This window comes from Pectinophora gossypiella, chromosome 7 (assembly GCF_024362695.1).
Source record: "Pectinophora gossypiella chromosome 7, ilPecGoss1.1, whole genome shotgun sequence".
In the NCBI taxonomy this organism is placed as follows: domain Eukaryota; kingdom Metazoa; phylum Arthropoda; class Insecta; order Lepidoptera; family Gelechiidae; genus Pectinophora; species Pectinophora gossypiella.
In genome coordinates, this window is record NC_065410.1 from 10,163,876 (window position 1) to 10,176,439 (window position 12,564).

The window sequence follows — 12,564 nt, forward strand, 5'->3', positions numbered from 1 at the left end:
GCCATAATTTCATCTAAGTATGTAGGAAAATCTATTTTTTTCAAGCTATGGAATTGTAAGATATAATGCTATATACGATAAAGTAGATTTTTGTCTAATAATTGGTGCTAATTCCTGTAAATACCATCTAATTTTATTTTAAGTTATATCTGTCATTTTCTTATCCGCTGAAAAGGAAAGGGACGGGTAATCGACAAGCATAAAATTTATGGAACACACGTCAATTTTAAGCACAAATCTAAACCGTCTAAAAATTTTACAAAAATAAAATTAGGCGGTGTCTGCAGGAATCGGGGCCATTGAATTGATATCTGTAAATATTTTGAATAATAAATTCTTTTTATAATTTTATTTGACATTACGACTACGATATCTTTAAAGACTATTTAATCACAAAATAAAACATTTCTATATAAAATTGTTTTTATATTTTCGGTATTACGTCCTTTGGTTCCAGAGACAACAGTTCAGTTCACAACATGCATTTCAGGGTTTTGTTACTGCATAAGAGATTGTCTAGTGTGTGTTTTCAATTAGTTCTGTTTAAAGTTGCCTGCCTTCGCGGCATAACAACGCGACGCGCGCCGCGCGAATTATATTGAAGGCTTTCGACGTCTGTCTACGTAGATAGCATTCGCTACGTTTATTGGTCGAAGCCCTCGATATAATTCTCGCCGCGCGCGGCGCGGTTGTCATGCAGACCCTGCTGGCATAGCTTGCTGCGTCTTATATTACTTGTGTGGTCGTCATCGTATCTGATCAACGATGGTTATATTGTCGTATAGGTATGTGAAGTAAAGAGAGTAGAAATGTTTTGTAATTTTATTTTAGTTATCTATTTACAACAGTTTCTATATAAATTCGAGAAGTTGAAGGTACATTCATTTAAAGTTCCAAGGTATGCACAGTGCCCCTTCCGTCAATACAGAGTAGTAATGTGTTATGTAGAGGATGTTACCACGGAGTTTCTGGAAAGGGAAAATACAATAAAATGTTAAAGCACAAAGATGGTGTGGAGGTGATAAGTATACCTTTGATAAGGACTGGTGCAAACAAGACCTGGGGTCTAAATAGGCTACATTGAAGCTACGTCTTACTATAATTTAATACGAATTAACAGATACCGGTCATTATTATTACAGTATTATTATTAGTAGTATAATAGGGTAGTTTCCAACTAGTCAAATCAGTTACTTTTTGCTAAACGTCAAAACGCGAAATTAATATGGAATTTGTATGATAAAGCAACATGTGACGTCATAGAAAAACGTGACAAAATATCGCACTTTTTATTACATTTTACTTTTTTAAATTAATAAATAAGTTAAATAGAAAGAAGAAAACGTTTTTTGTCACTATTAGATCTGTCTTTATTTAGTAATCAGAATTTCATAATTTATCTTTGACCTAGGAAGCTACCCAATTCGCGCCGCGGTAGACATGCAGCGAGGGCTGGTACCTTTTAAATTTTCCATAGCCTCGGTATGCTGTGACGCTAGTCTTTGTACGTATTTTTCACAATTTATTTTTGACCTAGGAGACTACTCAATTATTTTATGGTGTAGGTTCAGTCCTGACCCAAGGGCAATCGTAAACTAGGTGTACAGTCATGAGCAATATAATGTACCCACTTTAGGACCCTGTCGCACTAACATATTTGACATTTAGTGAGACTTTAACACAGACAGTGACATTAACTTTTTTGACAGATCAATTTGTCAAAAAAGTTAATGTGACATGGTACCAAAGTGTATACATATTAATGCTCGTGACCGTACTCAGGCGGACCACCGGCCAGAAAAAATACCCGTGGTTACCCCAGGTGAACTAAGCAGGTGGACCACGACCGACGAGGGGAAAACAATGTCCCAAATGTCCGGATGAGACTTGTTTCAGGACCCTAGGAAGTTGAGGCCTTGAGGTATCCCGCTCAAAACGGGGCATTTATCACTCATATTATCCAGAATTTATCACAGCTATTACATTATGAAGCTCGGAGCTTATTTAAGGTACTAAAATCTTCGTCTGGATGGCTCATATCCTTCGGAGTCTGACCAAAGGTACTAAATAGGAAACAGTAATACAGCTTACCGTATCTAAGGTATCAATTTGAGTAAGTAGCCGCTGACAGCATAAGATCATCAGCCCTGGAGTAATGCTGTCATCTTTATGTAGCTCTAGCAGACCGAACCGCTCCTTCACTTCCTTGTGTAAAGCCTTCTCCACGTGTTTGTTACTGGAACACGGCAGACGTTTGTTACTGGACAGACAATTCCACTTTATATTAACTCAGAATCATGGTCTGAATCTTCCCCCTGAGTAATCGTTACGATCTCACTAACACCCTTTAATGTAAAACCTTGAAAGATTGAAAATGTCAAAAGAATCTCAGTAAAACAAGCAAACGTTGCTAGAAAATTCGAAAACATGTCTTCTAGGCATCGGTCTAACCCCACCATTAGTTTCCTAATGAATCGAAGGAATCGTTTTTGTGTCGGAAAATTCTGTCGTACCTACCTACCTGGCCGTCTGTTCTATTCTTTCTCTCTACTCATCATTACATTTAACTAGGTTTTGACGTGAACGCGTAGCCATCTGAGTAACGAGTAACTTACATGCTGTATTCAGTGAGGTGCAGCGTGGCCTCGTCAAGGTTTTTGGCGATGAAATTGATGAGCTCGCTGGCGGGGCAGGACGAGGGCGTGATGAACTGGCCTGTCGGAGACACCATAAGCGGGCCCGCCTCCCTGCAACACACAGTTGGTAAAACACACGGTGGCTTTCCACCAAAGCGGAGAAGACAGAATACCATGCTCAGCAAGTGAGAGCGACATAGCGTCTTCTTTGTAAGATTACTCGATCCCGACCGTCTTCTTTCAGCTTCCGCTTTGGTGATTATAACACTTTTTCACATTGTTATTCTTCTTAATATCTTCATGTAAAGCTCAATTTACACAGGTGGTATACGCATCAGGAGCGTTTCGGGGCAAGAAACGGAACATTTTTACATGAAAGTGTGTCACACTTTTTGCGCCTGTATTTTTGTGTGAACGCGTGCGTACAAAGTCAAACTATACCACTATACCACCTACTTCCAAAAATACCAAAAAGTTTCGCGCCCTTTTCGCTCCCGGTACTGCGTCTTGTGTATTGAGTTTTGAATGGTACAACATTGCTTTCGTCTAAGCCTTATGCCGGTTGCGGACCACGAGCAATATTAGTTTAAGATTAGTTCGCGAAGCTGGCGTTCCATAGTTGTGCACAGACCGCAAACACTAAATTGCGTCAGCTATGCGAGCTAAGCTAACTTAGATCGCAGCACTCGACTACAACTACTACTATAGGTCCTATACTATACCTACTCTACCCACTATAGTAACTATTCACAAAAATGGTTATGCCCAAATCAATGAAACAAAATCCTACATTAATGACGTTATCTAAAAAAGGACCAGTTATTATTTAAAAAATCGGTATTACTCATACATCTCCAAACACGCGGTGTGTTTCTTATATTAATATAGGTAATTATATTTTTTGATGGGGATTTGGTGTTCCAACTATCCATTATTTATCATTAGTAAATATTAAGGCCTAGAAAAAGTATTTAAAAGAAGTCAATTTTAGTACGATAAAATTTTTGTTAAAAAACAAAATACATAAATAGATTTTAGGTGAAAATAATAAGACGAATCAAACACCAAGGATTACTTCAAATTGCCTAAGTACCTAATTAACTAATTGTGTCGACAACTGTTACAATAGGAATTGACTGTGACTGTAATCTGCAGTACTTCATAAAAAAATAACTTACGTCATTTGTTTGACACAATTTGTAAACATCGCATCAAACTTCTTGGCGTCTCTGAAACGAGGTAAGTTCTAGTCCCGTAATGTTCTGGTACTCAAGCAAAACGCCTAGATACTTAAATAGAATAGGTATACGCGAGAGATATATTCGCGCATTTAAATTGTACGTCTTCAGTGTGAGTAGTTATGATAAAATTAAACTACAGGAAAGTAAGTATTCTTGGTATCTAGACTATATAATTTTAAAGGAAATTTCAGTTTGGGGATTTAGAATATGCAAGCTTTACAGCCCCTGCAGAGTCTGCACGGCCACCGCGCCGCGAATTGTATCGAGGGCTTCGATCTTAGCCGTATGGCGTCTATCTACGTAAATAGCATTAGCTGCGTTTATTTGTAGGCGCAGTTTCTGTGCAAACCTTGAAGGCTCAATATAGCAAATTAGTAACCTACACCTGTAGTACCTGCACCCCGTAGCATGATTAGAGTGACATAATTATCTTTCGTCTCTTTCGTACTCTCCTTCTGTGGAATCTCTGCGTTCTCTTTAATAGGGTCTCTATCGCGATGTACTAGGTATATCTATCCTGCTCATTCTAATCATGCTACGTTAAATAGGGTATACTTATTACTTTATTTGATTAACCCAAAAACAAAATCTAATGATACGAAAATACCAATGAAAGATAAGCTGAGAAGATAATCATAAAGCAGTCTTCATACTAGCGAAACGGCAGACGCGTTTCGGAGACATTTTATACTATAGATTTAGAGTAAGACGAACTATTTCATGGATCTCAATTTAAATAATATATATATTATCGTTTGTAGAATAAGGGGCTTGGTATTTTTATAAGAAATATTTAGCATAAGTCCCACTCACTCCTTGAGAAATTCGCTTCTGTTCCATAGCCTTACAAGGGTTCGAATTGGTGGAATCAATCGTACAACCACTGTCCTCTTAGGATTACACCTGAAAATTATACATATACATGGGGAGCGTTTCCCATGTATACCGCGACACCACAAATTGCCACAAGTCAGATAGGAACGTCCACGACAGAGTTCCTTCTCATTTTAAGATAGGCTACTTTCGGGCGAGCCTGCTCCGATCGTCGCTTTCCATCAGGCTAAAGAGCAAACTTGTGAGGAAAAAAGTAAAAAGTGCTATGGCGCGTATTTTACCAAAGTTTCTCTTACGAATAAGACATTTTTATGACCAAAATAAAATCTCAACAAACTAATACAAAATATTGCGGATTTACTCACGGTTCGACAACAATTTCATATTTGCTTAGCGAATCGGGCACTGTCGAAGGGAACTTCTGACCGTTTCCATAGAAGTCGCCGATAGATGTGATCAGCTGACGGAGATGGTTGCAGTACTGAGTCGCCGACACCTTCGGCATGAACTTTCTGAAACACGAATTGTTAAGTAGGTATGACGTTTAAATTTTTTTTCAAATTCTTTATTGCACCAAAATAGAATCAAAGTAACTCAGATCTCGACCAGTCACAACGTAATATGTATTGGTATCTCGACAGATGAGAAGTCAAAGTAAAATGGGCCTTATTATTTACCAGAGTGTTATATATAGCGTTATTCTAATTGTGGATAGAGGAATATCATTATGTACATGTCGTGGCCAGATCATAGAATTGACCATTTCATGAAATGATCGACCATTTCATGAAATGGTCGTATTTCATGAAATGGCCAACTTCAACTGACCATATCGTTGAAACGTCAGCGTTTAATGATATTTCCATCCACGTTTGGCCATATCATTAATGTAGGGTGTCCATGATAAGTGGTGTAATAAAAACGCGAAATAAGATAGGAAATAATGTATTACTCTAGTACAAAGTACAAAATGTTTAAAAGTCAATTAAAAATTAAAAAGTCGTTTTCGATTAACGGAGTGTTGATGTAGTTGACATATACGCCGTAACTGCATCTCGCTTTGAAGTCGTCGTCATATTTTTTGACACTATTTCATGCCATTGGTCATCATTCAGTATACTTTTCGTGTGTAAGATAAACATACTGGTGGCTTAGGGGTGGCCCAAGGGCCACCCCCGCCGCACCCTAACCTACTGTTATGCCTTGTAAAAATTATAAAAAAAAGGATTATGATAATTTAAATTATGACAAAAACATTTATGCGTTTTAATAGAATCCTGTTTCAAGTAGTTAATGCCATCTGCGGCATATCTACAATAAGTCACGTCAAAAAAAGAAACTTTACGGACAGTAGGATCGTCTATATTTTTCTTTTTTTAAATTAATATCTCTTCATTCGCAGTTTTAATTATATCATATTATGAAATCCAATAATAGTCCATTGATTTACGTAGCGTGGTCACTCGACCTTCATTATTTGCCATATAACCTAAAAATAAATAAAAGTTGCTGTCTACTGTTAATACGAGTTTTTCTTTTCACTTTAGTGTCAAAACATTGCTTCAATGCACTTTTATCTTGTATTTGCTCATTATTATTCGTATTATTCGCGTTCACACAAGAATAATTATTGTCCGCCGCCATTATGCAAAACATAAACAAAGCGACACCAGCGCCACTACCGGTGGATAATGTTACTATTTTACGATATGATCGCTAACGTTTGGCCATATCATGAAGTAATCATGCATTTAGTTGGTCATATCGTTAAACGTTTTGTGTTCATTGATCTGGCCAAACCACATCATGATGTGGCCAACGAATGTTGTTCCATTTCATGAAATACGACCATTTCATGAAATGGTCGATCATTTCATGAAATGATCAATTCTATGATATGGCCACGATATACATACCTTCTACGAATGTGAATGTCTCTTAATACACTGGACAAAGTTTTCTCGTAATTTGGTATCATGGCCAAGGCACCGTCTTCTTGACTCACTTTTTTTATCAGCTGAAAATAACAATTCACAAATACTTAATTAAATATAATCCACGGCGTATAAGTTGAACAAAAATGGCGGTTGACCGCGCAGGTAGCGTCCCTGCGTTGTCATGGTTACGCGATTCCCTTCGTGTCCCACCCCATGCCGCACATCGATTGAGGCCCCAATTCCTGCAGCCACCTAATTTTATTTTAAGTTATACCTGTCATTTTCTTATCCGCCGAAACGGAAAGGGACGGATGATTGACAACTGTTAATTTTAAAATGGATGAATAACCCGGGCGAATAAAATAGGCATCTCTCTGATATGTAATCCGTTGATGTGTGCTGTCAACTTAATACTGTCGGGTTATTGGCCAATATAATGTTTTTTAAAGGGTTCTGCCCAAAATTGACTTTGATTACCCTTCCCTTTCCGTTTCGGTAGGTAAGAATATGTCTTAAAATAAAATTAGATGATGTGTACTGTAATCAGCACCATTGAATACATGTATTTAATTTCATGATTGTATAAAACACTCACCGAAAGCCATTCATTTCTAACGTCTATTATGCTGAGAAATACGTCTCCATCTAAACTTACACCAGTGAATTGGCCTAGGGCTATTGTTCTACCTGAAAATAGTAAACATTTTATAGTTCAATGTGAAACATTTATTATACATTCATACATAAACTTACGCCCGTAATTCCTAATGGGGTGGGCAGAGCGACAAGTAATCAAAGACAACTTGCAGTTGCAAGTTTAACATCTTGGTCAGTTTATAGGTACCTTCGCAGGCATGCAGTCGCTTATATATCTCTTTGCTATTAATAACTTTGAGAATGTTTTGAATAGAAATAATGATAAACAAAATACAAATCGACCTGTTCAATTTGTTGCAACTTAATAGATAATGTTCAGCATAGTAAGAAATATACTCAAATATTAATGTACCTACATATCACAACTTAATAGAGATTGTTTTATTTGTATGTAAAAGTGATCATTTGATTTCTCACAACTAAATAGACAAATATTTTGAAATAGCAGACTCTGCACGGCAACTACGCCGCGAGGGGTTTTGTCACTTTCCGATCTGTTTTTATTTAGTAATCAGAATTTCATAATTTATCTTTGACCTAGGAAGCTACCCAATTCGCGCCGCGGTAGACATGCAGCGAGGGCTGGTACCTTTTAAATTTTCCATAGCCTTGGTATGCTGTGATGCTAACGACGCTAGACTTTGTACGGCCCCTCGTATATGACTGATATTCCAGCCACTATCGTATTTAACCTTAAACATGACACATAGGAATGTGTTAAATATTCTAAGAGCCTGTTTCACCGCTTGCTGATAACTGTTGGCAGCCTATCCAGAACGTATCCAGCAGATAGAAGTATCAGTAAACTATCCGGCCGATAAGCTGTCAGACAGTTTTATCAGAAGAGGTGATACAGGCCTTTAGTAATTTCTATTTGCAAGATATTTATAGCAATTTTTAATAAGCTAAAGATATAATGTAATATTGTTATGTGTTACCAACTTGTTTTATACCGTAAGCTGTGCGCAGTTCGTTTATAAGAGTTTGTACTTGATTTCGTGTCGCTTTGGTTGACTCGTACTTTTCCTTTGCTAACTCACTGTTTTCATGAATCCAATCCCTAAAAAACGTATGTATGCCTTTCACTGATCAGCAAATAAAAAAACAAATAAGAATAAAAATGCATTCATTATAATATACTTATGTATCATCATCATCAGCCGTATGACGCCCACTGCTGGGCATAGGCCTCCCCCAAGGATCTCCACGACGATCGGTCCTGCGCATAATATATGTATATCGTCGCCTTATAACAAAAAAAAGCACCTTTTTGAAAAATTCAATTCTGTTATGATTTTCTTCAATAAAACCTTGATTTCAAATTAATTACATTTCAGGTAAACATGGCCCCGATTCCTGCAAACACCTAATTTTATTTTAAGTTATACTCGTCATTTTCTTATCCACCGAAAAGGAAAGGGACGGAAGATTGACAACTGTTAATTTTTAAATGAATTAATAATCCGGGCGTATGCATCTCGCTGATATGCAACCCGTTTCGCGAGTGCTGTCAATTTAATTCTGTCGGGTTATTGGCGAATACGTATAAAATTTTTGAAGGGTTATTTAAATTTCTGCCTAAAATTTACGTATTTTGCATAAATTTTATGCCTGTTGATTACACGTCCCTTTCCTTTTCGGCGGAAAAGAAAATGACAGGTATAACTTGAAATAAAATTAGATGTTGTGTACTGGAATCAGCATCATTGAAACCACAATTTTGCGCTTGGATTGAACCAGCGGGTAAATGGCATCTGAATTATGATTTTTCCAAAAGGCGCTTACATGCTTCTCACTACAATGTGACGATAAATATTCTTTCTGATGAAATATACAAAAAATATACATACACAATATTAGTTACAGCCCTTCTTTCTTCAACTTTTCTCTTCATACGAGCTGCACTTTCAAAACTACTACTATATCGTTCATGGGCACTGGCGAAATCTTGATTAGTACTGGAAAAATCGGGTTTTCTGTAAAAATTAAAAAATATATATATATATATATATATATTATAATTGGGTAGTTTCCTAGGTCAATGATAAATTATGAAATTCTGATTTTACTAAATAAAGACAGATCTAAATCTGAAAAAAATGTTTTTATTTTAACTTTTTTATGAATTTTAAAAACGAAAAATGCAATAAGTGACATGCTTTTTCATATATATTCCCTAGTGACTATGTTTTTTTGACGTTTAGTAAAAAGTAACTGATTTGACTAGTTGGAAACCACTCTACTTTTACTATTTTTATATTTTTTATTCCCTTTGCTTACCTGTTATTGACTACTGTTCTGGATGCTTTTCTAGGTATTGCTTCTACATAGTGTGTTGATATATCACAGGCACTTAAGACTTTGACTAATGTTTCTCTGACGTCTCTACTGTTTAGATGAATTTTGACTAACTTAAAGTCCCCTGAAATGAAATTGAGATAATTTGAGACATGAACAAAATTAAATAGTAGTCGACATAGTTCATTAAAATCTCATCTTTTCCTAATCAACCTGCACAGTAAAATACAACATGCAACAGATAGGTACTTAAAAACTCCTGACACATTCTGTGATGATTTAGGTGTTCATATTTTGGAACAGATTGGTGCAAAATCAGATTAACTTACATTAAGACATAAAAGGTGTTAGTGACATTGTAACAAAAACTTTGAGGGATGATTCAGACCATGATTCTGAATTGACATCAAGTGGAATTTTCCGTGGCAAAAGTATGGAATTGAAAATAATTTAAAAAATCACTAAATTTCATGAATTTTCCAGTATTTTTCATGAATTTTTCGACAGGAAATTCCACTTGATTTTAACTCAGAATCATGGTATGAGTCATCTCCCTATGTGAAACATTTAGTAATTTTTTGTTGTGTCTTTGGAGGAGGTACATACATTGCTAACTGGCTTTGGCTTTTAACAAATGGATGGATATATTAGATAAGTTATAAATTATTATTAGGAAGGCCAATTATAACTGTTGTAAATTATCTTTCCACATCTGTAGTTACTCATATTAAACACTTGATTACCATCTGGCTTATCTTTCTGCCTTAAATAAAAGGGGAGTGGAGGAACAGCTAGGTTGCGGCTACTCTGTTGTGCCTCTATTAGTGCACTCAACTGCTGCAGAGAATTTTCATTGGTTTTCTGAAATAGATTTAAATGTAATAAAATATTGATCATATGATTAGGAAGATATATGTTTCAACTATCAAAAAGTAGCACACAGCTTATTTATCAAATAGATAAATATGAGTAAAAATTTATTCTTTCGAACACAAATTAAAGACGCTCTGTCCTTTTACAAATCAAACCACATACTTTAACTGTTGTGTCTAGAAATCTTGGCCTTAGGAAGTTAAATAGGTAGTTGGTACATTGAATTTTTGTTGTCATTTTGAGATTTTGTTGACTTTTGAGCATTTTTATTTTTATAATAATACATTATTTTTCATACTCTTTGTTGAGGATATTTGCCGAAGAGGTCTGGGTGCACACTAAAGTAGAATGGGCGTAGGGCAGTCGAAATCTCTGCAGAACTTAAGTACCTGCAGACAATCCCACCTACGGATTTGCATCTGTAAAAAAAATAAACTTTACATAAAAAGGAAAATTTCAGAAGGCAAATTCCTTCTGAAAATTTTATTTTTATTTTTTCCTAACAAGGAATGTAGGCGTCACTTTGTCTATAATTTTTTTTATTTCCGTCTTGGAAATGTTCCAAGAATCGTTTCCAAAATTCCCATTAGAATATGAATGAACATATTATTCATGTTATATAAATAAGTTATATTTAAATAAGGTTTTAGTTATTATTCGTATGTAGGCTCCAGACTGTCTATCAATATTACGCATTATGAGAAAAACAGCAGAATAGCAAAAGAAAACAGTGCAAAATTTTTGGTTATAATTATTATGTTCCCGTTCGTAACTTACTTTATCGGCCCCAGTGTATACATTATAATTATTAAGCAGGTGTTTGTAAGTACATAACACTAACTTTGATGTTTTTGCGTACTATAATAATACAAAAGTTACATTTTTTGAAAATGTTTAGGTTTTGGAGTCTGTGTGTGCGTCAGATTTCCTTACGTCAATGTCAGTCTGTCAGCTGATTATAGATTTGTAACAAAACCGTTAAAATTAATTTTACTACCCTTATTTTAAAGTACATTGCTGGCTTTGTAAGAAATTTTTCCTTTACACATAACTGTGTGTAAACAGTTATATGAATTAAAGCTGTCATGAAAAAATACGTTTCTGGCGGGAATGTGGGACTTTCAAGGCTGCGCTCCCCGTAATAAATACTTATAGAGATGGCGTTTTTTTAGATTTAACGTGATAATTACCTATTTTCTCATTGCCGGGTACATAAGTATTCAAAAATATAATGTGTTCAAGGCATATATAAAAATAATTGTTGCTTGTTATTTGGATACGAAACTCGATTGGCTTTTTGGTTGTTACGTTAAGTAGAGATGCTACGCATGTTGTTACTGTTAGAAATGGTATTGTTTTAGGGATTATAATGATATGTAAGTAACTATAAGTGACCGATATAAATAACAGAAATCAAAAATCGAAGAGTAATTTGAAGGTGCTAGGTATTTGTGTTTTATAAGGCATCAAACACACAGCTCACTACTAACTTCGCAGCACAGACATTCCTTTTGGGATATAGGTGTTCCCCAAGAAAGGATCTTTCGAAATAACTCTTGACAGTGCAATAAGTAACTAGGAAACTTATATGTGAATCGGGAGCGGGGGACATGTGCAAAGCGCTCTACGGAGTAAATTATATCAACTCAACTAGCGATGGGGCTTTTTGGCGGGAGGCGGGAACGGGACAGTTGCTTTCTTCATTGAATGATCTAAATAATTAATACGAAGTGGTGTTTTGTGGTTAATGATCGCATTAAGTTAGTCGGAAGACATTCGCGAGTGTTATTATATTGGAGTATTCAATAAACAAAGTGTATCTGCCTATTTTCGCTTCGTGTCAGGAAGCCGCTTCATAACTCAAAAGTTTATGCGGACTTTTGAGTTAATTCGTTTGGGGTTCGGAGTAGGAGTCTACTCCGAGGGTGGGGGCTTAGGTTTCATCATCATCACCTTTCATCATTTCATTAATCATCAAGAAAAAAAATACGTCAGACATGGCTGTATGGGCATAGTTCCCTTTGCCTTACCCTTCGGGGAAAACCAAACCAAAAAAAAAAAAAAAATCAACTAGCGATGGGTCGTTAT

General features: G+C 35.9%; 1 protein-coding gene across 3 annotated transcripts; it reads right to left on the minus strand.

The window, feature by feature from the left end:
• Positions 1 to 808: 808 nt before the first annotated feature.
• LOC126368034 (T-cell activation inhibitor, mitochondrial) lies at positions 809 to 11,403 on the minus strand. Of its 3 annotated transcripts, none has more exons than XM_050011888.1 (13): positions 11,254 to 11,403; positions 10,775 to 10,895; positions 10,347 to 10,464; positions 9,586 to 9,727; positions 9,156 to 9,281; positions 8,248 to 8,365; positions 7,895 to 7,997; positions 7,244 to 7,335; positions 6,628 to 6,728; positions 5,077 to 5,223; positions 2,616 to 2,747; positions 2,092 to 2,236; positions 809 to 968 (listed from the first exon to the last, which is right to left on the minus strand). In XM_050011888.1, exons 1-13 carry the CDS (start codon positions 11,274 to 11,276, stop codon positions 882 to 884), a joined length of 1,455 nt encoding a protein of 484 aa, XP_049867845.1. In that variant the 5' UTR covers positions 11,277 to 11,403; the 3' UTR covers positions 809 to 881. The 3 variants fall into 3 exon arrangements, with proteins under 3 accessions (XP_049867845.1, XP_049867844.1, XP_049867846.1); XM_050011887.1 differs by having other exon boundaries at positions 2,092 to 2,260; XM_050011889.1 differs by lacking the exon at positions 7,895 to 7,997 and having other exon boundaries at positions 2,092 to 2,260; positions 8,259 to 8,365.
• Positions 11,404 to 12,564: the final 1,161 nt, after the last annotated feature.

Excerpts from the sequence above, each read along its gene's own strand:
- LOC126368034 (XM_050011887.1), bottom strand. The coding sequence starts at position 11,276 with ATGTATACACTGGGGCCGATAAA. Across the intron at positions 9,282-9,585 it reads AGAACAGTAGTCAATAACAG|AAAACCCGATTTTTCCAGTA; the intron begins GTAAGCAAAGGG and ends TAATTTTTACAG. Across the intron at positions 7,998-8,247 it reads CAGCTTACGGTATAAAACAA|GTTAAATACGATAGTGGCTG; the intron begins GTTGGTAACACA and ends GTCATGTTTAAG.